The 27,221-nt window shown below is 43.3% G+C and overlaps 1 protein-coding gene across 17 annotated transcripts in view; it reads left to right on the top strand.

The window, feature by feature from the left end:
* The first annotated feature begins 2,232 nt into the window (after positions 1-2,232).
* Positions 2,233-27,221, top strand: part of PROM1 (prominin 1) — a 58,537-nt gene continuing 33,548 nt past the window's right edge. For 4 of the 17 annotated variants that reach the window (XM_068149219.1, XM_068149216.1, XM_068149217.1 and 1 more), the window contains exons 1-4: positions 6,309-6,432; positions 11,524-11,936; positions 24,394-24,452; positions 26,428-26,454. In XM_068149219.1, the coding sequence (XP_068005320.1) occupies positions 11,717-11,936; positions 24,394-24,452; positions 26,428-26,454 (306 nt within the window). In that variant the 5' untranslated portion in view covers positions 6,309-6,432; positions 11,524-11,716. Of the gene's footprint in view, positions 2,341-5,643; positions 5,669-6,181; positions 6,203-6,307; positions 6,433-7,043; positions 7,070-7,321; positions 7,461-7,824; positions 7,945-11,523; positions 11,937-24,393; positions 24,453-26,427; positions 26,455-27,221 lie in introns of those variants that run through there. The other 13 variants (XM_068149215.1, XM_068149220.1, XM_068149208.1 and 10 more) reach the window with 12 other exon arrangements.

The raw sequence follows: 27,221 nt of genomic DNA, 5'->3' as shown, positions 1-27,221 counted from the left end.
ACTGAGTACAAACCAGGAACATCTATGCAAGCCAGAATTCAGATCTGACAGCTACACATGCACACACCTCTCGCTGCATGGAACGCAGGCTCTGTTCCCACCCCTCGGCAGACTGTTCCTAGGCTTTCTGGGGAGCTTCACATCCTCCACGTGGGCAGGAAGTGGTTTTTATGTGATCTCTCTGCTGCTGCTTTGGCAACTCTTGGGCAGAATTAACGTGCACGATTTTTTGGTACTGTTTTGCTGGGTTTCGCTCTGTGTATTGAAATATTCTACAAGCTACTTAAATCCATTTACAAGACCATGGCAATGTGCATGTCTGGGAATGTGAAACAGCTGCTAAAGAAAACTCAAAAGACATCTGATGTGCACTTTGTAATTGCATGCCTCTACTGTACCAATTCCCAGCTCATATAGAATATATAAATGAGTATGTTTTACTGCAGTGAATTGTGCATTGCTTTATATAGGATGATTAATTCTACAACTACAGCATGATTCTGAAATTTATTTCCCTTACTACAAATAGCAGAGGGCAAAACCTACAGATCTGCAGAAGCAAATATTCAGGCCTGTACAGAGGCAAATGCTGGGGTGAGCAAAGTGCAACAGAATCTGAGACCTAGTAGCCTTGAGAAAGCTTAACAAAGATATGGTGAAAATGACTTTGTTTTGTCCAGATAACATGTGCAATGTCTTTGTTTTCTGTGCCTGTCTGGCTTTCCCTTCCCAGGCTAAAGGGTGCAGACTGCAGGACACAGTTGAGTGAATAACCTGCACCACAAACTTCACTGGTCCTTGAACTGTGCTAGTTTGGAGGCTACACAGGGACTAATACTGATACAGCCTGAGCCTGGCAAGCTGAGCAAAGAGCAAACCAGCATGGCAACATGGTTGTGCCCCTGCTGTACTCATCAGGTTGACCACGAACTCAAGCACAGAGGGATGAAAGCTCTAGCCTGCAGCAGGGCAGCACCAAGAGGCACCTGGAGGCCCTTGGAGCATGAGGCTGATTCTTGCTCTGCAGCCTGCACAAATAAGTGATGTGCTACCTCTTATTCAGACTGGATTTTAAGACTACATATTGCCTTTAAAGCAACAAACCTCAAGTGTCTTCAAGACAGTACAAATGTTCTCTGCTCTTAAATGCTTAGTGTTGTCATGAAATACTTACAATAGGAAAATCACACAAAGACAAAGGAGCAGAGCTAAAGGTCAGCTTCTTTTTCTCATGACTTGCATTCTTCAACAGCGGAAATACTTTTCCCTTTCTTGGTCTCTCACAGTTTAATCAGCAGGGATGTGGAATACAGGAAACAATAAAGTACTGAGAACAGTAGGCAAAGAAAAAGCCAGTCTCCTCTGTAATATTCTGAAAACATCTTCCTTGACAAATAAATCCTATCATATTCTAGGGGAGAGAAAGGCATTTTGCTTGAAGCATGTTATCTTCAGGGCTGCGGTCTTTTCCTCAGCCACAATGAACATTTTGGTACTAAACTTGTGAAGATCAAGGAGGGAAATGGAGCTGTGATGCAGCAAAAGGCAGAAGCTGCACTTCATGGAATCATAGAATTGTCAGGGTTGGAAGGGACACCAAGGATCACCCAGTTCCAATCCCCCCTGCCATGGGCAGGGACACCTCACACTACAGCAGGCTGCTCACAGCCACATCCAGCCTGGCCTTTAAAACCTTTCAAGGACGAGGCTTCCACCACTTCCCTGGGCAATCTGTTCCAGTGTCTCACCACCCTCATGGTGAAAAACTTATTCCTAACATCCAATCTGAATCATAATTGCTCATAAGGTGAAGTTTAATACGAGAAGAGGGAGGGAAAAGCTCACCATGTAGACTAAGCCTGGACAAAGAAACAATAAAAGTTGTTCTCTACCCACGCTATAAGAAACTAAGGGATCAGATGCTCAGCATGCCTCTGTGAAAGGCTTATAAAAAGCAGTTCTTTTACTATCCTGCTAATAGATTTCCAGCTGAAGCACAGTCTCTGTAAGATAAATCATTATATCCTATATAGTTCATTTGAGGAGACTTGCACTAGGTGTAAAGTTAATAATAGAAACCAGAGCGAAGGGGCCCTGTCAGGTTAATCCTGTGGAGTCTGCTGTTCATCAGCTCTCTGCAAGGTCTTGTAAGTGGTGGTGTCACTCTCCCTGAAAACATAGTGAACAGACACCTTCCTTTCTTCTATTTTGTTGTGCTGCAGATTATTTTATACTGATATTAAAAATAACCTTTTTCCAATCTTCTTTACTTACATCAGACAGAATTTACTCCTGAGCAAGCAGACAAAAGAAGGTCACTGCAGCAGCTAAGCTCCTAAGGTAGGATTACGTTTTGTGGGAAGCATGGGGTGGTTACCCAGAGCTCAGGGGACTTCTGCATCTCATAGGGCTACAAACAGAGATGAAAACTGGTCTCTTTTTTCTTTTCTTTTTTTTTCCTGGCAACTGACTATTGAGATCAATGGCTGCCTCTGTGCTAGCTTTCATGAGCCTACTCGGTTTGGCTGATGAATTATTCTGTAGCGTTTTGTTCTTACTGACATCCTCTTCTTAGATGCATAGCTTGTTTAAACTGTGCATTACAGCTTCTCTTGCCTCTGTCCAAGCAGTCCAGCTCAGGTCCTAGTTTTCAGTAGAGATAGATAAATGCATTGCTTAGACCATACAAATAAGACACAAGAGGGTCTAAAGAACCTATGAGTCCTAATTTCCAGGTGACCGTGCCTGTAGCCCAAGGTGAGGCAGCAGGTTAGGCTGGGTGCTGTACCACACACAGTTGTTGGCCACTCACATTCTGCACACAGGTGATCATGTTAGCCAGGATTCAGCTTTGTCACTGTGCCTGTGGAACCCAGTCTGGCTGAAGCCCATGTGTGTCTCCACAAGAAACAGTCATAGGGGTAGTCAGCAATTAACTGGGCACAAGCAAGGAATTACTAATAGTTGAGAACAGATGTGACCCCTAGCCATACCCTCATTTCTGAGGGAAAGGGCACCCAGCTGTGTGTGCAGTTATTTAAAATCTTATTTTCTGTAAGGTGAACTTACACTTGTACAGAAGGTTTTCAGGACTTAATTTGAGAGCATTTATTTGGGGTCATAAGTTGTTTTCTAACGGAAATGCCCTTGCTGATGTGGTCACATCCTCTATCAGATGGCTCGTCGCATGCAGTTCCCACAGAAAGAACCTGGGACCTGCTGTTCAGGACCTTTATGTCACCAGAGAAGTGTAAAATGCTGGAGCTACAACTGAAATCTGGGGTGGTAACTGGCTATTGCTGCCCAGTCTGTTATCAGGCAGTGTCAGAACCAAGTCATGCTCCTCTTGTTTCAGTGTCAAAAAGACACATGCCTTTCCCCTTTTTATTTCAAGTATTCTTGACATGGTAATTTATCAAGTGTCAAGGCCTCCAAGCAGAAATAAAATACGGAGATGATGGAAAAACAGAAGAGGGGGGACGAAGCTCATCAAAGAAGCTCCAAGTACATGCATCATGTAATCCCTGTCATTTTGCATCTTTGTTTAGCTGTGAAATCTGTTATAGCAACTACTAGTGGCTTCCTCAGATGAAAAGCAATGAATGCAATTTTTAAGTTCCTTGATGAGCTGTCATGCAGATCTATCACAGCCATGAGAAGGGGGCACAGCAGAGCATAATGGCAAGACATGTGCAACTGACAAAACATCAACTCTCTGAAGGCATCCTAAAGTGATTTACAGCAGGATAAATCTACTGTTCAAATGAAGGCAGTACTCACTGAAACCATATCCTAAACTAGCATGCATCAAAGGCCTACAATGAAATGTCATGTTGTCTTCTAGGTTTGGAAATGAATGTGAGTAAGACTGTCCATTTCTTTTTTTATTGTTTTCCCTTGGGGGGAAGAAATTAAGCAAATACATGGCAGGCTATAGCATACAGCAATTTTGCTGTTTCCCACTATTTTTATGTATCCTAATAATTCTTTCAAATTTTATGTGTTTTGTGTCTTCATACAGCAATACGTTCTTCCTGCCTGCTGTAATCCCATTTCCCTACTCTCCCACAGCCTGCAGAGCCTGGGCTAGCCTGGCTCCAGCCTGGAAGAGGTCACAGCTCAGAGTCTGGCCTGTGAAGTCACTCAGACCATAATCCCTTAAGCCTTGAATCCCACAGGAGAATTAAGGACAAGGAGGGATGCAGCTGGGCGTGTTGGAGAGTGGAGAATTAGGCAATCTGGGCAGCTGAGCAGATGGAGGACATGGGGTATGTGGGTAGCTGGTGGGTGCTGCTTGGCAGTTAGTTAACTGGGAGGGCTGGCAGAATTCAAAGGGCTAAGCCAGACCTGAAGGGAAGGGTAGCATCAGGTGGTAGGAGGAAGGGGAGGGAAGGAGAGATAGGCAGAGTGCACAGTGGCAGAGAGCAGGGAAGGATTTGGTAGCTGTAACCTGGCTTGGCAAAGTGAGCACACAGTAGAGCTGACCAGAGGGATAGACAGACTGGTCAGATTGTAGGGAACTGGCAGAATTCACTCTTCCTCATGTTCTTTGCAAAGGGCTTTTTTCTATAGTCCTGGTGCAGAGAAGGCACGCTGCTCCTCTCTCCCACTTCCATGCACCCTTCTCTCCCTGAACACATTCTCAGGGAAGAGACAGAGGAAGACTACACACAATATAAGAGGTTTTCTACCTCGACCTTTTTCTTTTGGGGAGGTGGAAATGTTGGAGTAGTTATTTGATCTCTCTTCAGGCAATACTATGCATATCTTAACTCTAGCTAATGAAAAAGGCTATTTATTTAATAGACCTTTAATAATGAGCTCTACTTAAAAATCAATTACATCATACAACCATTGTAGTTAAGCTCTAAATCTCATGTATCTTCCTGTAATCTGAGGATTTTCCTCTGAGATAACAGAGATGATTGATAGGCAGCCAGATTTTCAAATGCTCACCACAGAGTATGGGCCAGGTTTTTCATCCAGATGTTCCTTGTTTGGATGCTTTTAATGCAAGTTTTCAAAGTCTTTAGCTCCTACTGTGGTGTGGTTTGAAAGACCATTTTCTTGTTTGCATGAGCAGTTAGGGGTTTAGCTGTCTCAGGAACCTGACTGTGCCCACCTCAGTGCTGAGATAATGTAAAGCTTTGGTCACAAAGCATAAAGCGAAAAAGCATCCTGATTAATTTTAGCCCAATCGCCCTAAGGCACAACCAACCACAGATAAATGATGGTTGGGTCTCTGGAGGACAGGTTTGTTGCTGCTCTCTGAGCCTGCTAAGACTCCACACCGTTTTCATATGTTCAGCTTGTCTGATGTGTCTGTGTCACACCGTGTGATCACAGCACACATCCTTTGCACTGCCAGTGTGACACCTTGTTCTCTGAGATGCCTTGCTTCCAATTGCCCTGAGCTGCAATACAGGTGAAGTTCAGCAACACCAAATACCAGCTGTGGGGAAAGCGTTTGGCCAAATACCAGCAATGGAGACTGCTGCCATAGCCATAGCCTTGATTTCTTTCTGCCTGCCAAATGGAACACTAACCACCTTCTCCATCAGTGTTTTAAGGACATCCAAGGAAGCAGCATGACCTTGGATCTTCAGCACAAATTCTTGCTTTGCCTTGAACTGTGATGCATAATAATGGAGGTGGTCTAGTGAATGAGGTAAGACTCATATATGTGTTTAACATTGCAATAGGGGAACCATATTAAAATACCAAAACTGCAAGTAAAATCCACAAAGGGCAAAAGAAGGCAAAAGCTTTTGAAAGTGCACGTTACCACGTTGCAACCTCTAGAAAAACTGCTTATCTTACCAATAATCACTGGCCTTCAGAAATAAGAATAATTTAGAACAGGGGTGCCTAAAGAAATTATAGTCCCTTCAGGAAGGGCAAAACAGGAAGTTTTTCCAAAAGCTCATGGGTTAAATCGCCTTGATTGGAAAATCGACACCACCCCCCCCCCCCGCCCCGGGACTCAAACCTAGCCCTGGGAGAAATAGCCAAGGAGGGATGGCACGGCCACACCTACGGGAGGAAAGGAAGAATGTGCCACGGCGTCGTGGGGCACCTTCCCGGCCATCTCCCGTTCGGAACCAGCCTGGCCCAGCGAACAACAGGTCGCCGGCACAGGTGCAGGTTCGCCCTGACTCCCCCTGGCAGCCTTTAAATAGTCACGGCACGACGCCTTTCCTTGGTACGATGCTTAGCGGGTCCCTCCGGGGTTAAACCCCTCACGCTCCTCCTCTTCCTCCCCACTCTCAGCCCCAGCCTGCCGGGGTGGTCCCGCAGCCCCGGGCCGGGGCAGAGCCCGCCCTCCGTAATCCATGCGCGGGCGGCACCAGCAGCATCCCCGCCGCGGCGTTCTCAGGCGGAGTGCAGCGGGTTATGCCCCGCCGACTCCGTCTCGCTTGCTCCCCTTGACCGGTGAGTGCTGACGAGCGAGGGATAAGCGAGGAGGGGTCCTGGGGCAGCGCTGGCCCGCGGCGGGACCGCGGAAGGCAGCAGGTGGGGGTGGGGTTCCTCTGCCTTCCCCGGCTGCTCCCGCTGCGGGCAGCAGAAGGTCCTGGCCGGGAGAGTGCGGCTGCGGGGGAGGGCCCCTTCCCGGCGGGAGGAGAGGTGTCGGCGGGCGGGGGCTCGCTGTAGGAAGCCGGGTGAGGGAGGGGAGGGGGGACTGGTGGCCGTCGAGGTCAGCGGCTCCTCGAGGGAGTGGGGCTGCTTGCGGGCAGGGGGTAGGTGGAGATCCCTGGGGAGCTCATCGAGGGCTGGGAGAGCGACCTGTGGGATGGAGGCACTGTGCGGGGAGCCATGGCGAGGATGAGTCGGGGGTGGAGGGGGAAGTGTGTGCTGAGGGGAGCCGAGGAAGCGAGCTTGCGAGCAGGGGCTCCGCGGGAGGAACAGGTTTGGCCAGCGGGAAGGGGCTGCGGCACGGCAGAGCGGGAGTGTGGCGGCCCGCGGGGAACAAGGGCGGATCTGCCGCTCAGGAGAGCGGGGCGGGGGCGCGAGTGCAGCGGCTCCACCCGGCGGTCCGTGTCTGGCGGGGACGGCTGAGCAGGAGTCGGCTGTGAGTCTCCGGCTGCTGAATAATAGAGTACCGAGAGCAGGGTGGGGACAGCCCCAGAGATGTCTGGGGAGAGGGGGGAGGAAGACTCCCATTGGGGCCACCTGCCCGGGGCGAGGAGTGGGGAAGCGGGCAGTGGGGCCTGAGCGGCGCAAAGAAGGAGGAGGGGAACGAGGACTCCGTGCTGGCCTCGAAATCCGCTCGTCAGGGGCGGAGACAGGGAGGCAAAACCCTGCCCTGGCTCTGCGGTGAAACCGTGGATGTGAGAGGGCAAGGGGCCCGTCTGCTCCCGCCGTGGGTCCCTGCCCGGTACGGCAGCCCAGTACCGGCAGCTCACTGCGGCGAATGCCGGGTCGGAGGAGTTGAGGCGGCGCGGCTGGCGGCTTGCGGCTCGGTGTGTATCTGGGCAGCTCCCGCCAGTCCACCCTAAACAGGCAGACCTTTTTCTTGGCTAGGGTGAGCTCTGCTGCGAGCTGGGGACCTCATTCGAGAGCGGAGGAGAAGGGGCAGTTTGTGGCAGTCGCGGTGGGTTGCGTCTTCCCCTGCGCACACACGCACGGGAGCAGCTGAAGAAACTACCACATCGGCCGGTTTCCAGCACAGGCAGAGCTGCGGTTCCCGTGCTACTGTGCAGTTTGCAGATCAAGGACTGAGCAGTGTGACAGAGGAAGAGGTCTCTACAGTTTCAGTAATGTGAAGGAAGATGAAGGGAAGGCTCGTACGTGGGGTCTGTCGTCACAGTGTTTTGGTACTGGGACACATACTCAGTCCTCATCGTTCACATTTGCGAAAAAACTACCAGTTTGGGGGCTGGTTTTGCTGCGTCTTTCTGTTTGATGGTGAAAAGTGCTCTCACGGGGAATACTTTGAACACGAGGGTAAATGCGCCACTTAAAATCAGGTTAAACGTTTCTTGTTCAGTTAGTGAAAGATACTGAAACATTTGGGCAGATAGAAAGCACACCTCACTGGGAAGGGAGGGAAGATGTCTGCGTTGGAATTTTTACAGTTCTGTTTCTGTTGTTTGCAAATGACTAAGACTTGTAAAACTGCAGATCTCTGTGTGTGTTGCTGTTTGTTTATTTTCGTGTAAGTAGCTACTCGGAGTGAACTGAATTCTGAATATTCCGTTTCCCTGGTTTGAGCACTTGTTTGGAGCATGTAGCAAGTGTGTCAGATGCATACTGAGGCCACCTCGTGTGGCAGATTTTATTTTCTGAGTGCTGTGCGACTCTGTTCTGGAGTTCTTAACTGCTGATGAGGTTTATGTGCTTCCTACTCCTCCTGTAGCAACAGGCTGTAGTTGTGGAGAGGCTTACGACTTTTGTAACACAAGCTGAACCTTATCAGCTTGCCAGCATCTAACTTGGCTTGCTGCATTGTGCCTTTTGAACGGGGAAGTAGTGGTGTGGTGTTTTTTTAATGCATACTTAGGAGTTTTAGTCTGCCTGTGACTGGCTGTTTCAATTGATTTCACTCTTCTGGGGGTTACTCTCACTGGAGCCATCTCACTGAAAGGAGTTATGGACAGATTTTCAAGTGACTAATTAAAAAAATGTAACAAACATAGCCAGATCCTTTCTGTTGGCTTCCTATGGACAGCAGCATCCTCCACTCCCTGTTGTGGTTCACCACCATCAGGCTCCCACGTTGAGCTTTAGCGGTCTAGCCTCTGGCTGACTGAATTTCGGTTCACAGGGTTAATCATCATTGCATCACTGCACTGCAGAGTGTACTTGCATGAATTACAGTGTTAAATAGAGGGAGGCCAGTCCTGGTGAAACAAAAGAGCTGGACCTCCTGCTGTTTCTGAGCGGTGTTACTTAGAGCTGATGTATCATGGACGCAGTTGCTGAACTTTTGCATCTCTTGCTCTGGCTCCTTTCATCCTTCTTAAACTTACAGTGGAGTTACTGAAGTTCTGTTGGTTTTGGAAAAAAATAGAACTTTTAATAACAAGTCACTTCTGTTGGAGATACGCTAATACTGCAGCATGCTTGGTAGAAGGGTGATGGTGTTCTCCAGAGATAGTGTTGAAACCCCAGGAATTATGTTTAGTACATGTCGAATATTGATAGCAACCACAGAATAAAAAGGAAAAGCTCCTGTCTTTCCAAGGTGGACACTTGCAAACCACACAGAAAATAAATTCAACATGCTCAGTATAATATATATTTTATTAAGTGCTTATCAGGAGTTGTGTTTTGGTGTGGCTTTTTAAAAACCAAAACATAGTAATGAAACTGGTGTCTTATTGGGAAGTTAAGATAAGCACTTCAAAGAATCACACAGCTTCTTTTTCTTATGTACATGAACTTGGGGAGAGCTGTACTGACAGTTACTGTAGCTCACTGACTGCAGTGATGCCATGCTGTGTCTGAGGAAATGAGATGACCACCTGCTGCCATGAAGAGCACCATAAACTGCTTTGTAATTCTTCAAAAGTGTCACTTCTGTGTATGTCATTCCTGAAGTTCTCACAATTACAAATGTCCTGGGTAGACTTTTCCTCTTTAATGCTGTTTGTCAGGCATGTTTAACTAGTAATACGCTCCCAGCTAAGTTTCTTAGAAATACCAAGGTAAGAACAACTGCTGGGAGCTTTTTTAGATCTTGAGTTATTTTTAGGTAGGTTGAATGCATATTGAAAAAAAAAAAGAAAAGAAAAAAGTTGCACAGAAAACTCTCTCTTAGGCTGTAGAAAACTGGTGTTAATTAAAAAAAGGGCAGGAAAAAAAAGAATATTTTGGAGCTGGACTCTTCTTTTCTTCCCCTTTCATTGTTCTTTAACAAAACATTCTTTTCCAGGTAGCAAAGTAGTCCTGGCTTGATGTGGTCTAAGTTCCTATGCTCCTGTGTTGAGCACTGCGTCTCAGAATGGTTGCTAACGTTGCCCTTTGGAATAAGGCTTGAATAAGTCTGCTGTTCATAGCGTTATTACTGTCGGTGCTGCTTGGTGTTCTCTAGCCATGAGGGAGAAAGAAAGATTGGAGTTTTTCTTAAACCAATTAGACTTTGGGGAAACAAGGCTATTTCTAGTTCTTTGATCTGGTCTAGTATTCCTTTGTTCCCTATTTCTCTTGATCTATCTCCTGAATGCAGCACAGCTTACTAAACAAGCCTGTAGTATGTTTTCTTGCAACTGGTGTTCAGAAAGGTAGCCTGTGTTTTGCCACAGGTCATAAAGCATAGGAGAGACTTAAGCCTCACCTTCCTACTCATTTTTGTCTTCAGTGTTATTTTGACTTGGAAGTTAAGGTATTGGTGTAGGTATGGGCTGCTGAGATGTTAGCATTATTTTGCTGTCATTCTTCCAAGTGACACCAGGCTGGAGACGAGAAGCATTTCTGTTGGGCAGTGCTGCTGAAAAGAAGCAACAGAAGCACAGATGTGCCAAGCAGAGGCTTGCTCCCCAGTTTTCCCTTCCAGTGAAACTTTAGTAGACCTCCAGATTTCAAAGATAAGTCAGTCTGAGGGGTGGGAAGGTCAGTGTGGTGATTGCTGGTGTGCTCAAAGTATTTGACTTACAAAGTTAGAAAAGGACAACAGGTTTTTTTGTTGCCTTTTGATTGGATTTTTTTCTTTTTTCCATGGAGGCTACCATGGCCCATGCTGAAATCAAGGAGTCTTGCCAAGCCCCAGGTAGATGAAGATGTGGTCAGATGTTTTTATTGGAAACCTGGGGAGGCCCTGTGTACATTTCTGGAGTGGTGGTTCATTGAACTGCTGTGGTTTTTTAAGTTGTTTTTTTTGTAGATGCAGAACCTTCTTAAACAGGTGTAAGCATCCAAAACCATCTCAATGGCACCCTGCTTTAGCAAGCTGCCAATGAATATTGTTAACTTCTGGTTCCTAAGGGGAGCCTTGAGGTAGTTTGAGTTAAGAGACACTGACACCTGTTGTCATCTTCAAGGAGGGTCAAGTTTTGTTGTGTTTTTTGTTGAACTTGTCAGTGATGGAATCTTGGAAGACAATTAGGAGTAGCTGGCATTAGGAAGGTTTTACCGAAAGGCTGAGATTCAAGAAGCTGCAAGATATGACTTGTAATAATTGCCACCAACTACAGAACCATCAGGTGGCTTATTAAATGAATTGTGTAACTGTGGTAACATGGCCTATTGTATGCAGTCAGAACAGCAATTCAAACATTGTTTCCTTAGTTTTGTTTCCCTTGGAGCTGTCCCCATGCTCTGCTTTATTAGTTTTTGAAAACTCACTGACCTGGAAGTGTGCATAATTGTCTTGCGGTTTGGTTTTTTCCCCACTCCCTCTTCCAAGTAGAGTGTCTGCAGCAGACCATATTATGCACTAACTTCAGTCTCTCCGTTTTCCTTGCCTGTCCTGTACTTCACTTGGGTTTACAACTATTGATCAGTTTCCACAGAAGATTACAAGTTACCTTGCACTTTCCCATCTGCTTGCACATATCTTAATGAGCTCTTTCTTCTTTTCACCAGAGATGGTGCGCCGAGTCATTTCCCTGAGCGGCTTCTGTACCACTCCAAAGCAAGAATCCTTCGAAGAATAAAACACGTGAGGGCACACCAGCGTTTTCCTGGCCAGAAAGCCAACCCTCAAGTGAATGTATTGAAGATCCTGGACTTGGTTGGACCAATATCTCTACCTCCAGTTTTATGAATACTGCTAGCCATGGCTGTGGAACTCTGTTTGCTGTTGCTGCTGTTTTGTGGAAGTACTGTTTCAGAGGTACAGCCTATATACAAACCACCTCCTGGGACTCTGGATTTTGGATTTGTTCCAACCAAGATGTATGATACAGGTGCATACCATGAACCTGGGCCAATAGGGATTTTGTTTAAAATAGTACATGCTTTCCTGTACTTAGTGCAGCCAAATTCTTTTCCTCAAGGTAAGCAGATAAACCGAATTATTTTTAATGCATTTTTGTTGTTGATGTGTTCACCCTCTTGTAGCTACCAAGACTACAATTTGGAAGTGAAACATATGAAGGGCATATAGTGGCATGTGTTGTGTCCTGGAAATATGTGCAGTTCCATTAAAAAATATCACTTTACTGCTCAATGTAGTTGGGGCTAGGCTGTTAATGGAAATGAAATGTTGAAATTTCACAGAACTTTGTTTGTCTCTCAAAGCTGTCACTGATGCATTTGAGGCTGTTTTATTCACTGAAACTGTTGCTTGCATATACTCAGAAGCATGAGATAGGACTAAAGCATAAACTGCTTTGTATTTAGTATCAAATCCATAACAGACTGCTCTGAGATTTGCATAGTATGATACACAGTCAGATGGTTATAGTATTATAGGATTTAAAATGGAAATGTGGCCTCTTAAAACAAATTCATCTCCATATCTCTGCATCCACACTCAAGTTCCATTACACAGCCATGTGTAATTCTTGTTCCATTGTAAGCTGTCAGGAATTGAAGCTGCCTTTCTTTTATTGAGATTCCCTCCCCCTATTCCTTTCCTGCTAAGTTGTCCCTTCTGAAAGAAAAGTGAAGATGCCAGTGTATGCTTATTGAGGTTGCTTTGATCAAAGGGTGCTTTTAGGAACACTGTTTGGGGATGTGGTAGTTGCATCAGTTCTCCAACGTGCTTTCTGTTTGTCTGCTGAACCAGTCTTACCCAAGGTGGCTTACCCTGAAGCTGGCTAACATCACCTTTTGCCTTTGTGGCCTCTTGACTTGTGTTAAATATGCAGATGAACTATTTGCCTCTCTGTCAGACCTGGCATGTTGAGATTGTCATCTGCTTTCAACTCCTAGAAACATGAGTTCACTTTGTCCAGAGCTCTGCTTGAATGTTTTGTGGAAACTTGATTTCATTGAAGCATTTACTGTGTCTGTATGTAACAGGAAGTTGGTTACAACCTTATGTCAGTTTTCATATGATGTGTCCTAAGCATGTAAATAATTGAGTATAGAGTTGATGATCAAGGTGATTGGTGTGTGGGGCTACTTGTAGTGAGTTCTGCATCAAGTAGGTGTTGTGAAATCCAGCTTTGAAAAGAAAGGAGACATCTAGAAGTAAATAACTTTTTTCTTAGCTTGCGAACTTTGAACATCTTTTACCTTTTCTTCCTTCCTCACAGATGCTTTTTTGCCAAATCACTAATTTCTAGCAGTCTGGCTTTCATTATTTGCATTAGGTGAATTCCTTTTGCCATGCCCCAAAGTACCTCACTGCAAAATACAGATTTGACAGATCATGTTGGTTTGACTCATACCATTTAATTGGCTAATCCCCATAATCTCTTTTGCCATATGCTGTTCTATTTTCACATTCAGTGTATTAATGGTGTAGTTACATATTTATCTTAAGATTCAAGCAGCCAACTTGAAATAGAGTTAATTCCATAAACATAATCACAACTGGGCACAGAAAGCAATAGCTGTAATGTAGAGGAGAAGTGTGATTCAAGTGCAGGACTTAAAGATGTATATGACTGACATCCTTAGTAGTTTTATTTTTCCCCCAATATTTGTAAGTACTTGATGTTTGCTTTTCCAATCTGTGGTTAGTATTCTTGGCTGGGAGGAAGAAAGTGACAAGGTTGTCTAATTGTATGTAGGTATTCCTGCCATTGCAAGTTACCTTTAAGCTTTCAGTAGTGCTCTGATGAATAGGGTACAGTGCAACACTGATAATCCTTCAGTCCCAAGTATGCCTTGTAGGAAGAAAGCTAGTCTGAGCTTTATATTGTTAGGGAAAAGCAAAAGGTGAAGTACGTCAGGCATTGGGAAATGTTAAGGCTTTGCAGCATGCAAAGACCTTAAGAACATTTATCTTGATGTTCTTACAGGTTACATAGAAGTTGAAAGGGATTGCCTCATTTACAAAAAAGTCAGTCAAGGAATATTTTGCAAGGAGTATGAGTTACATCTGAGTAATTATTTACTTGCTTCTAATTTTGCTCGTGCCCTCTGGTTTGCGGACTTAAAACTTAATCACACTTTAGATTTAATAGGTAAGTTATTAATGGGATGGAATATGGTGCTTGTGTAAAGCACAGTAACAGAACCAGGGCAAGGAACTGTAACTCCTTAAGGTGTTTTTTAAATTGCCGAGTCTTGAAGCCCAGCACCATGCTCTTGCGATATGGCTAGAAACTAGTTCTGAAAAGTGACCTGGGAGACCTGATTGCAGTGCTTCAGTGAGTGTAAATAGACTCTGCTTTCAACTTCACTAGTCAAATACTGCTGTCCTCGCATGATGATGTCCTGGTGTAAATGGGAGTGTATTTCCTCTCAAGCATAAACTGTTATGCAGCAGCTTCCACTTTGAGTTAATGATACACTGGGGTGGAAAAGACTAGTCACTGCTTTGCTCTCTGAGGCTCAATAGGTCACTTCAATCTTGTGCCTTGGTTTCTTCATTTCTAAAATGCAGGTGATAGTGCTGTTACTCTTTTGAGGAGTGTGTAGGATAAAGATAATGATTCTTTGCTGTTAGTAGCACCATTCAGATGATAGGAAAATCACAAGCTGTTTCTCTCACTCAGCTAAGACATTAACAAAATACTGTCAGTTCTTCTCCTAGAATTTGTCATGAACTGAAACATTAATGTATTATGTCATTTCATGGTTATGCCATGGTGTATAGCACTTGTGCTGGAGACCTTCAGGTGTGAACTTGGTGTAGACAAGGCACAGTCAGACTGCTGCTATGAATATCTTACCAAGGTTTTGTCTTTGTTCCCATGGAAACCAGTTGTTAGTTGCACTAAGACCAGTTTAATCTGAGATTCCACTTGCCAGCAGGATGTGCACAACAAATCTTCTTCACAGCTTGTGTCTTGTAAGGAAAATGTGAGGAGTTCACAAAGAAAACAAGCTGGGAATAAAGCTCCTGCTCCTATTTTCAGGTGAAATAAGACAAAGTTACAGGCCTGTTACCTCACTCTACCTGAAGGTACTGCAGCACAATTGTGCCACTTAAGTTACAACTGCTTCATTCCAGCTCCTGCATTTTTTTCCTGGATGACCTTGTTTCCACCGAATGTAGGTGCTTCCAAGGCAAAACACAGAGAGTCAAGTGTGCTATTGACCTGTGGGGAACAAGAACAAGCTAGTTTTTAAACTCAGACTAAACGACTCTGTTCTTTCTGTTTGTGGGGTCTCGCCTGTTGAACAGTTTGAGGATCAGAAATTGACTATGTTAAGGCAAAGTCCTGTCTCTGACCCCTTGTGATCTTACCATTCTCCTCACCATGTCAACCTTCTAAGCAACTGCAAATTAAGGAGTTCAGCAAGTTAGTCTTGTGTTCCCTGGCTCTGCAATGAATATCTCATGTGAGTGTACTCAGCAATTAAAACGTTTTAACATAAAAAAATAGTGTCCCTGTAGCTGGAATAGAAAATGCGTATGTAGGTAGGTTTGCTGGGCTCCTAGGATGTTGATACTTACAGATTTTAATACATGAGCTGTGTTGGATGTGGGGTTCTAAAGCAAAGAATCAAAGCTCACTTTATCCCTCCCTCAGTTAAAAACTCAGCAAGTCACATTTTAAAAGCTGTAGCTTCCTTGACTGTTGGACTACGTAGTTCTTGGTTGCCCATTTCTGTTTGCTTCCTATTAAGTAATAAATCTTCCACAGCTTCTCTACCAAAAAAAAAAAAAAAGTCTTGTCTCTGGATGTTGAAGCATTGGAGCTAAACTCAGTTTTGTGTAGCTGGTAGTGCCCTTTTGTTCATAAACTGTAGACCTTCCCAGGAATGTCGGGCTTGTGCACCAGAATGTGTTCAAAGGGCTGCACTCTGGGCTCTGACTTAAATGCAAATGCTGCAGTACAGCAATGTAAGATACTGCTCAAGGTCTTGAAAGAGTTATGACCTTTCATGACAACTGAAATGACAATATCCTTTCCCCAGTTCTGTGAATTCTCATTTTGGGTGTGAAACTGCCCTGACGTGACGGACTGCTGCTTTGAGCTGGTGTTTGACAGCTAACCCCCTGTGCATGTGGGCTGATTTTTTGATTAAAGCTTGCCTCCTGGAGCTGGGTTGGGAGCACAGATGTAACTGCTGGTGCAGGAACTGAGAAGAAGGGAAGGGCAAGATGTGGACTTGAGTAAGCTAGCTGTTGGATTGGCTAAACTATTGTGAAATGACAGTTTGGGGAAGCAGTAGAGTCAGTGCCTTGACCACATCCCTGTAGCTGGTTTCTTTCCAGCACTGTGGCTAGAGATGTGGTGTGAATTTAGTGTAGTAGCTCAAGTGTTTATATGCAAAATGCAGACTTCAGTGGCAAAGGTTATATATAGCAAGTAGTGGTGGTGTCATTTAGGCAGAACTGGGATAAAGAGGATGATGTGCAGTGCTCCTGCAAATTTATTTGGTAATATGCTGTATAAATTGAAAGACATTTCATGTGTCTTACTGTTGGAAGTACTGGGGAGGATAGAGCAGAAAGAGAAAAGATACATTAGTCTCTTCTCTGCCCACTCATTTACATTTAAGGAAGTAGTGTTTCAAGAAATCATTGCTCATTTCATGCTGGAAAGTTGAGATGCTGCTCTTGATGACATACTTGTGTAAATAAGGAGCAGACTGAGAACATTTCTGAAGCAGATTTAAAGCCTCCTTTTCTTACTTAGGCTTCAGAAGAGTAATTCCTTTTCCTGTGAACTATTCCAAATGGCATACTAACAGATTGCTTGTGGATTTTTTTTGTAGACAGGGAGGAGACAGAAGTTTTAAGGAGAGGAGACGTAAACAGATCTATCTACTAGAGGCTACTGCAGAAAACTACAGTTGTGGGCATTAACACTGTCCTGATGCCTTCTGGCCGCCTACTGTTGGAGTCTCTTCTGCAGGCAATTATGTGGATAATATGCAAGTCATTTTTCAGTCAGTAGCTGATCATCTGAAACTACACATGTATCTGGAACCCTTTCTCTACAGGATCTGTAATGCTTGCCCTTATCTGGCTCCTACTTGCCAGCTGCACCTAGGAATGAAAAACATGCCTTGACAGCAATTGGAGCGTGACAATCCAGCTTCACAAGTGTAGGGACAGAAGGGAGAAACTAATTAAAATTGACCTCAAGCAGAGTTTGAGGAAGTTGGGTTAGTTTGTGGGGAAGATGTTCAGAAGTGACTACCACAGATAGCTGTGGTCATAGACTGGAGGGCAGTTCAAACAGTAGTATCTCTTGGAGGCAACTACTGTGCTGTCCTTCTTCCCCCTCCATTTAATTTTCAGGGGCTTATCTATCCACATGGTGTTGAACCCATTTCTCTCTTCTGACTCATAGTTGATGGAACTGATGGGGAGAAGGAGAAGAGATGTTACTGAACTTGCCTGGAATAATGTGTTGATAAGGCTCTAAGGGACTTCCCAATTCCCTCATCTTGGCTATTAAGAAGCATTTTGAGTTGTAACAACATGAGATACTGCATGGATACTGCCTGTCATCGGAAAAGCAGTCATAAGACTTGCTGCCTTTTTTATTACTGTTATTACAGATCATGATAATTAGGTGATGTTAGCCCTCTCTTTGTTGTTTGTCTGACAATTTGCTTGTATTGTCTTACAGAGCAACAACCTCCTAGGTCTTGTTCAGTGATGTGTTTCATGAATGTTGTCAGTCAAAGTAACAGGGATTTGATAGATCTTTGCAACAAGCCTTTCTTCCGTAATCCTCATAGTCAATGTTTAATTACATTGATAAATATTTTTTTTTCCTTCTTTCCCCCACCCCCCTTTCTCTGGAAAAAACAGAGAAAGAGAATTCTGAGGAATCTTAGTGAAGCTGCCAGAAAGCCAGTTACTGAGGGAATCAAAAGCTTGTACTAGCAGGGCTCCAGTGTCTCATTCCCAATTATCTGAGTTCATATTTACAATAATTGAAGTTATGCAATGTGAGAGAAGATTTTTCCTCAGTTTACAGCAACTTCTGAGGGAAAGACTAGAAAAAAAATCAATGCTCATACCTTCTAAACATTTACTACTTGTCTACAAATCCCATGCTGTCAAGAAGTTGTTCAGGCTCTGCAGCATGCTGAAACAGACAAGCATGTATGGTGCACCAAGCTAAACCTTTGCTCATAATCTCTTGTAAATCTTCACCAGATAGTGGCCTAGAGAGAACTTTAGGTAGCCGCTGCAAAATAAGCGGCAAAAAATAGCTGCTGTGGCACAAACAATGTGCTGCAGAGGTTTTGTTGCATTCAGAAAACAGGAGAATGCAGTTTCTGTGTGGAATGTTTTCAAAGCTTTCTACTTGACTTTGTCTCTGCATGATATACGCAAATTTATTGCAGCCTCCTAAGCAAAGATTTTTTTCTAAAGGCTTCTCTCTTTTTGTTCTTTTTCCCAAACTTCAGCAAGAACAGAACTTTCTTTGTAGTAAAGAACAACTAGAAAGTCCCTGCAAAGGTTGTTTTCAGAAGAGAAATCTTTCATTCTAGGTGTCCTGTAACAGTCAGTGGTGTGGCAATTTCTTTTCTGTTTTTTTCTTTAAATCTCTTCCTGAAGAGGCTCTTCAGTGCTTTCTGTTCATGTTGGTGGAAAGCAGAATGTGCCTAAAGAGAAAATGTGACTGCACTAAAGGAATAAAACCAAGTTTGGGGCAGCTCTAAGATGTGAGGATTTTCTGCAGAAGACTTAAAAATTACACTTATGGTCTTCCTGATTAATAACCTTGAGGAAGTTAAATTTGTAAAACTTTGATTATTTCACCTATATTTTTGGGAAATTGAGACATTGTTTGTGTGCTCAAATGAAGTTTATTGATTGTTACTTTCATCTGATCCACTGCTGTGTGATTTCTTCAGTAGATCAATGGTATTTTCTGTCGGGAAGGGCACAAAGGGAGTTGTGTTAATTTCATGTTCTGGTTCAGTAAATGCTACTGATCTAAATTCCTTATCTTCAGCACTTGCACTGTGCCTAGTACTACCTGTGCTCTGATTAAAGCTCACTCTGTTCACACCACTCCTGCAGTTCAGTCTTATTCACATCTACTCATCTTTTCACTGCCTTCTGCATATTGCAGCTCTACCCCATCTTGTGTTGCCCCTCACTGCATCCACTACAAATTGAGACTCGTTTCCAGGTGGTCTGGCTAGCAGCCTTACCAGCTGAATGAAGCAGTACTTTGCAAGTCTACTGAGACCTTAAGAATGCATTTATGATGTTTTCACTTGTGTCATACTGTGTGTTACTGGATTTTGTGACTGAGCCAGAGCATGGTAGGGTAAGTGTACTTCTCTTGCTTTTGGTCAGCATAAGAATGCAGAATCAGAGAAGGGGAATAGATGGTGATGGTGTTGATGAGAGGAAACGGCCTGCTGAAGGCAGAAGAGGGTAAAAAGGTTGCTGTAGATGAGAAGTTAAAATGCTTGAGCTTGTGTTTGTCATTTTTTACCTCCATTCAAACAAGTTTTTTTTAACCATTGTAGAATAATAGGTTCTAGGTGGTGAGGTACATCAGCAAAGTGTCCTTCTTATTTACCCTTTTTTCTTGTCCAAGTGCATGGCTGATGGTTTACAGTTTTTGTGCATTGTTTCTTTATTGCAGATGAATAAACAGGCGATTGAACAGAGAACTTCCTGTCACCATCTCTGTAGTGTAAACAAGTGGTCCTGTGTTTAGGATTCAGAAGGAGGGAAGGTGATTTTTTTTCTGTGAAGGCTGGTTTTTTTCCCTTGGTTGGGGACTATGGTTATGGAGCAAATCTGTCTTGAGGGAACTGGGAGGAGGGGAGTGAACCTTTTGAATTTGGAATTGGAAAGGAAGTCTCTAGACTATGTAAGGGAATGCATAGATTAGACTCCTCATCTGTGGACTAAAGTAGTCTCTTAGTTTTATGGGAAAGGGGAAGACCTCTTCACCTCTGAGACTTGTCACTTGGCCTGCAGAGTGAGTTTGCTTCTTGCTCTGCAGAAGGAGAGTGGACGGAGTGAGCAAAGTGCCAGGAGCCTCTCAGCACTGATATGCATGGTGGCTTCTTTGGCCATCCGTGTTACTGAGCTGTGGCCTCACTCTGGATAGAACCAGAGCCGAGGGATTGCTGTGTGGTTAGGGACAGTGAGAGTCAGCAGAAATCTGAGGTATTTAAGTGGCTGTAGAGGAGCAACCTGCTGAAGCAGGCCTAAATCTGTCTCTAAGTCTGAAAGGCTTTGCTGGTTTTCATGGACTTCTGCAAGAGTTATTAATTAGTCTGAGTCAGAGAGAGGGGGGAAAAATGAAAATGGAAGTAATTGATTAATTTTAGACTAATTGTTGTTACTTATGACAGTACATGCGATTGAACTGACCCATATTCAGAGAGATGCTGAACTGTTCAGTGTGTGTAGTCTACTGACTCTTAGAGATGAAGGGGAAAGGGATAAAATGCTGTCCTATTCTAATGCATGTCATGGTATTAAAGCAGTTATTAATTTATCATGCATATTATCTGTGTAATTTTCTCCTGTTATTCTGGAAAAAACCTCCATTCAGTGTGACATGAATGCTTCTGTCACAGTTCTTCCTGGTTTGCTGGAAGTCTTTTTTGGAATAGAAGCCTAGTATGTTAACATTATGCATAAAAAGGTAAATTAATTTCTGGCATAATTTGATTAATGCTGGAGTTGCACTATAAATGAATGGGCTCAATGGAATTGTTTGAGTGAAGATGAGGCATAGCATTTCCAAAGGTTTTACTCCAACTCTTTTCCTGCCACCTAGATTTAAAAAGCTTTATTGGCAGAGGAATTTGTAGCTAATTTGTGTTGCTACTTAATAGCCAGACAGCTTATTTTTAAACCTCTCTTATTTTTGCTATCCCTTTATGTAGAGCAGTTCTAAGAAGCAAGCCTAGTGCTGACCTCATTTTCTCGTCTGGGTAATAAGATACAGAGTGTATGTACACAATACTTGTGCAGTGCAGAAGTTGGTGATTGTTTTCTTAACCAGAGATGCTTAATATTTCAACATCAGTTGCATTGGTAAATGAAGAGTTCATCTGGCTGGTTGGATTTACTAGGGCAGATGGCATTTGTACGTGCAATGAGAGCAGGAAGGCGACCGAGCAAAGTGGTAATGTAATTAGCTGTGTAAATGAGCCTGACAAGGTAAATCTCTTTAACCCCAACGACGATAAAATGTGTTCTGCACTAAAGCCTTGGATTACTGGTCCTGTGAAACAATACCTGCAGCTGGGCAAGCCAAGGTTTCAGAAATAATCCTATTCATTTGAAAATAGAGGACAAGACTTATTATCACACCCTCCTAGCACTTTACTGTTTGAAACGGAAATCACCTCTGCCAGAAGTGCAGAAGAGAGGCATGAGGAGTTACCTTAGTTCAGTTTTAGATAGAAACTTCCTTGAATGCTAGGGATGAGATGTTCTGGCTAGGTAGGAACAGGTGCCTCATAAAAGCAAAAGAATCACAGGCTGAGAGAAATGTGAGCTGAGGTGTCTCCTTGCAGTGCTGCAGAGAGCAGTGCAGCCATACCTGGTTTACACAGTACCTGGCACAGAACGTTCCCCTGCTTATCCCTTAAATGCTGCAGTAGTCACCGTGATTGCTGACAGTGTCTATAAAACCCAACAGGATGGCTTGGGCTGGAAGAGACTTTTAGAGACCATGTAACTAGTTCAACCCTCCCTGCAATGAGCCGGGAGATTGTTGATGCTGCAAAACCACGGAGGCATGTTTCTGCTTACAGAAGTGTAGATGAGTAACTGCAGGAAAAATCTCACGAGCAGTTGTAGTCAAAACCATTTATTTTTTTTATGGGGAGTATATATGACTTCCACATTTTATTTGAAATGAATTAACTGGGAATGTGTCTAATCCAGTTGGTACTGAAGGCTATTGAAATAGGTGGCAAAGACTGGTCAGTCCCTGTGTGTTGCCTGGTGAGAAACTGCCTCAAGTGTCACGTTACTTCTGAAAATCATGACACAGTAATTCCCGCAGCAAATCTTTATTCAGCAGGGAAGTCTCACGTTCTGGAAAATTAAGGGGAAGATGGGCTATGTAATAGTAGCCATTGTGCTATGTATGAAACACTTACTGTTCTCGCTATTTAACTTAATCCATGTGGGAACTTTCTCTACCTGTTTTCAGGCTTTCTTGTTTATAGTAAATCTAAAGATGTTTTAGTTTCTGATGAACAGGATTCAGACCCTCTAAATTTCAAAAACACAGCAACAAATACTGTTTTCTGCATCAGTTTCTCATAGTGTGTTCAGGTTGGTTTATGTACATTTTTGTTTTGACTGGCAGGCCATAAATTATGGAAACAGTAAAAATGGAAACTGTGAATCAGGAACACTGTGAGCAATTAAAGCATATCACAAGCAATCGGAGCAGTCCGGGGGTTGTATCTCAGTTGTTTTTTTAATTATTGGATGTTCTCCTTGGAGTTGCTCAAAACCTGACTGGATGTGGCCCTGGGTAACCTGTGGTGGGGTGACTGCAATGAGCTGGGGGCTGGGACTGGATGATGATAGGGTGCTTGGTTGCATGGTTTAGTTGATTAGGTGGTGTTGGAGGATAGGTTGGATGCAATGATCTTGAAGGTCTCTTCCAAACTGGTCTACTCTATTTTATCTCAGTGGGTTCTCTCTAGCCTCAACCATCCTCTGTTTCTCTTGATCAGTTCTTCACATGTGTACACATATGTATACGGATGCCTATAAATACATATCTGTGTAAAACTTGATCCAATTCTTTTGTGCTTATTTTACAAAGGTCTCAGGTTTATTACCATGGCATTCAGCCTTCCACCACTTTCCAAAAGGAGGTTGCCTCGTCTTAGAGCCCTCGATCATCTACTGCTAGCCATCTTTGTGGATGATTTGCAGCCTGCCAGTTCTGTGACATGTTGACAGATTTTTATTTAATTCTTTTAATGTGACACTCCTGCTGGCTGCATCTTGTTTGCAGGGTGTACCTTCCTTGAAATAGCAGTTGTTGTCTCACCGTGGTGTAGTTTTCTTTCCTTGGACAGAGCTTTCTGCAAGGAATTCTTCCACATCTCTTCAGCTTGCAGACCAGTCGAGTCCACATTCCCTGTGCAGAGTGTTGGGGACTATGGACACTGTTTGCTTAGGGGTTTGTTTTCCTGAGCCACATACAGGATGGGTGAGGCACAAGTTTGCAATTGTCTGCAAACTCACTGAAAGTATTTCATAAGAAATAGAAGTTTCTGAGAGGGTTTGGAGATGATCAGTCAGTTCTGAACCTACAGGGCCTCTACAGAATCCAAGATTGGTGACTTGAGTTGCATATGGAGGGACTGGCAGTGACCAATACTACCATGAAGTCCAGCTCTGTATGAACATGAGGGGCAGTGTTTCTCCTTGAGGTGTAGTGTGCCACTTCAGATGGTATTTTCTCATGGTTAGAGGAGACCAGAAGTTGAGTCAGTCATGTCTCCCAAGCATCCAAAAGTTGCTGCTTACAGGAAGCCCACCCAGCATGGAGGACTCCCTGAGCCACTGATGCCCCTTTGAAGCAGAGTCTGAGACCTGGGGGTTCCCATCTTCAAGTGCAGTGTTGCAGAAATGACCAGAAGCCACAATTCCCAACACAGTTCCCACAGGGCTAGCAGAACTTTGGCTTGGTAGTGTCCTAAAGAAGTGATCTGTTTGTTACAGTTGCTGGGGTTCACTGAAAGAAGCTGAAAGAAATGATGTTTACAATGTTAAGTGGCGCTATTTGTGTTGTCTTTCTATTTTCCTTTTTTAGTGGTTGCTGTATTTTGTCAATATTGTGAATAAATCAGAAGTGAGTATTAGGTGCAGCTGCACACGCAATAATTTGGTACACGTTAGGCTTTCTGCTTTGTTTCAGCAGCATCGCTTACTCTATGCAAAGGCAATTGATCTAAAGACCAAAATGGAGAAAAAAAACCATGATCTGGATCATGCTGGCCAGATGAAAGGGCCTTCCTCCTCCTACCATTCAGTCAAGAAGTCGTCATGGACATGTTTGGGTTTTTCATTATGTGTCTAATTGTATGTGTGACTGCATGCATGTACCTGTCATAAACACCAAGCAAAATTGATACTCAGAGCTCTGTCCAAGGAACTGAGAAATGTGTGATTAACTTTTATTAATGATGCTGTGGTGCAGAGGATGACCTTGGAAAAACCTTCACTGTATTCCAGGGGGAAGTGGTTACTTGATAAATAACTGGTTATCTTCCTGTAAGCCTGTAAAATCCACAGCTGATTAAAAGTGCTGTTACTAGTCAGGTTCATGGAAACATTTTCCTTCATCCTCTTGATGTTCTTAATTTCATCTTGCCTACCTAACAGTAGAATTCATACCATCCTCCCTACCCTGTTTGTATTATTTATGTTCTTTAAAACTCTGGAATATTCTTGCTTATTTTCAGATCTCATCAGAAAACTAGCACAGCAGAAGTTTGGAAATACACAGGGCGATTATCAGAAGGTAAATTGTCTGTGTGTATCTGCACTGAATACTGAAAACAATTCCTTTGACACTGCCTTTTGTTTCTGAAACAGGAAATAGTTGTTTGGTTTTGGTTTTTCTTGAGCTGTAACAATAAGATACCAAAATGAAATTTGTGAATGTTGTGTGTGATTGTTTCATACCAAATTTGGGACCAAAACCTTTCAGAAGAGCTTACAACAAAAACTTCATAAGCTACTGTGAAGAAGTTACACATTCTCATTTAGAAATTCTATCTGTAATGTGATTGTGGTGTCTATTACACAGAGATTGAGAGCTCCTTATACTGAAAAATGCTGCTTTTATTTAGAAGCGCTTAGAAAGCTCTCCTGTTAGCTTCTTCTGTTGTCCTCAAAAAGCTGAACTGATATCCTGGTTCTGGTGCATATTAGGATAGTCTGGGAAACGCACAGGTCTTCAGACAAGACAAGAAGTGTTTGCTTAGCTTTGTGGAGTAATTGGTAGAGTGAGTGATTACTCCCCATAAATGTATGGAGAGGAGCCATCAGGAAGACAAAGCCTGCTGTTTGGGTGAAAGATGGTGCTGTCACAGCAGGAAGGCACAGGAATGAGCCATGTATGCATCCATGTAAGAAGACTCACTAGTTGCCCAAGCACTGGGACCAGCCCCTCAGTAGCATGAGCAGGAAATCTGGTTCTAATGCTTAGCCTGCTGGATTTCTGCTGTTGTTCCTCTGGTTTAGTTTTCAGACTTATTTGCAGAGTGTTAGTGACCCAGGAGGCCCATCCCTCTTCTGTCCTGTGTGTCCTTGTGTTCCTGGTTGGATTCTCTAGCATCAACATGTCCCCATCCCGTCAGGGACAGTAATCTGCCAGGACAGCCCAGCAGCTGAGTGCAGCTGCCATGCTTGCTCAGGGGAAGCCAAGTCGCTGCTGTTGCCCTTGCTTTACTTCTCCTGGGTAATGTGCTTGCAGAAAGCATTCAAAATCATTCTTGGTACCAGATTTTTAAGGGAGGATAAGCATTTCTTTTCCTCCCATTACAAGTGTAGTTCCAAATATGGTTTTGAGCATTTACAGCACATTGTACAGTGGAAGCTTCCTAAAGATGTGTGTTGCTGGAAAAAATTCCTGAATCTTGAGAACATTTTTGATTGTCACATATCAGAGCTTGTATTGAGAGTTCTTGCTGTCTGGAGCGTGTCCACTTCCCTATTTTTCATCTCATGGGAGAAAGTGTGAACTTACCATACAGAGATGAAGGGGGGGGAAAGACAAGAAATTTGACTTCTATGGTGAAAACAAAGGGGAATTTGGACTCATCTGGTATTCTTGAATATTTAGTTTGGTTTGTTGTGTTTGTGGTTGTTTTTTTTTGTTCCTCCCTGAAGATACAGGTTATTTATCAGGTTCTTACCTGATCTATTGACTTCTTTGGTCTTTTTGAATGCCTTTTCTTTTTAGCTTTTGAATTATTTAGAAGCAAGGGCAGATTTCACATGTAGCATGCTACAGTCTGCAAGCTGCTACTGAAATTACTGCTTTTTATTTTGTCATAAATAAACATTGGAAAGAAAAAATTTGTCAGGAACTTTATAGGTCAGTTATGACAGGTGGAATTTGTGAAGAAATGGCTTAACCACAAAGTAATGCAATCTCTGACCTTCTACTCTGTGAGATGTGTTGGGAATGATGTGAAACAGATGCTGAGTGCAGAAAGAACTGGTCCTTTGTTGCTTTAGGAGGGAAATGTTCAGACAAATCCTAGATCCCTTTCACTTAGCAAGGAAACCAGCAATTCTCTGATGTCTCAGACTGTAAATAGTTTTCCATGATTGTTTAATGACATTATTTTACTGTAGTGGCTTTTGGTTATTGTTTTTGTATTGTTAATTGTTTTGGTCATGGTGAATTACTCATTTTTCACATGATGTGTTTTTGTGCATGCTGCCTGTGCATTACACACTTTCTCCATTTGTTTTGACTTCTACAGCCAGAAAATGTTGTCCTGACTCTTCAGGTAATGCCTTAAAGTAGAGGTACAGCTTTGAAATGAAACTATTTACGCTACTGTTTAAAGATCTGTAACTATTTTTAACATGATTTAAAATGTGGTTTCCATCTAACCTACTGTAAAATGTTTGTCCAAGTTGTGAGTCACCTAACCAGAAAGCAGGGGGGGTACATTTTTTAACTATGCTTTTTGCAAAAAACAGCCAAGTTCTTCCAATGTCTAGTTTGAATTCTTCAGAAGGAATACCAACTTTTAACCATCAGCTATTAACAGTAAAAGAAATAGGTTTTGTCCTGGAATTGGTAATTAGGTCAGAAATTTGCAGCTGTGCTAATGGTGGCAGTTGCTGTTTTGGCATCAGCTGGTAATTAGGGACTGTGAGGAAGGGCATCAGCAAAGCTGGAACTGGAGCACGATTGAGACCCTGTAAGAAACTGTAACTTACTTTGCAGGACAATGCACAGCCTCAGTTCCGTTCTTTTACTGCCAAGTTGCCCTTGTCCTGGCAGAGTAGTAAAACAGATGAGGACTCAAAGTACTGGTGTTCAGGATTAGCTCTCCTGAAATGGGGAAGAAAGGCTGCTGGGGCATTCCAATGTGTGGTGGGTTGAAATTACCCCCCCACTAATTTGGACAAAACTACCTCCAAAATAAATTGCTCAGTTGGGGCAGAAGCAAATGAAGCTCTACTTAGAAGCAAACTAAAATCTAGAAATATGAAATGCAATGAATGTGTAAAATCTACAATGGATGTATAATAGCTATAGATGCTT

This window comes from Melanerpes formicivorus, unplaced genomic scaffold (assembly GCF_026170545.1).
Source record: "Melanerpes formicivorus ecotype bairdi unplaced genomic scaffold, bMelFor1.0.p_v2 SCAF_18, whole genome shotgun sequence".
Taxonomy (NCBI): domain Eukaryota; kingdom Metazoa; phylum Chordata; class Aves; order Piciformes; family Picidae; genus Melanerpes; species Melanerpes formicivorus.
The sequence above is the reverse complement of the archived record's forward strand: the minus strand, read 5'-3'. Positions and strand labels throughout refer to the sequence as shown.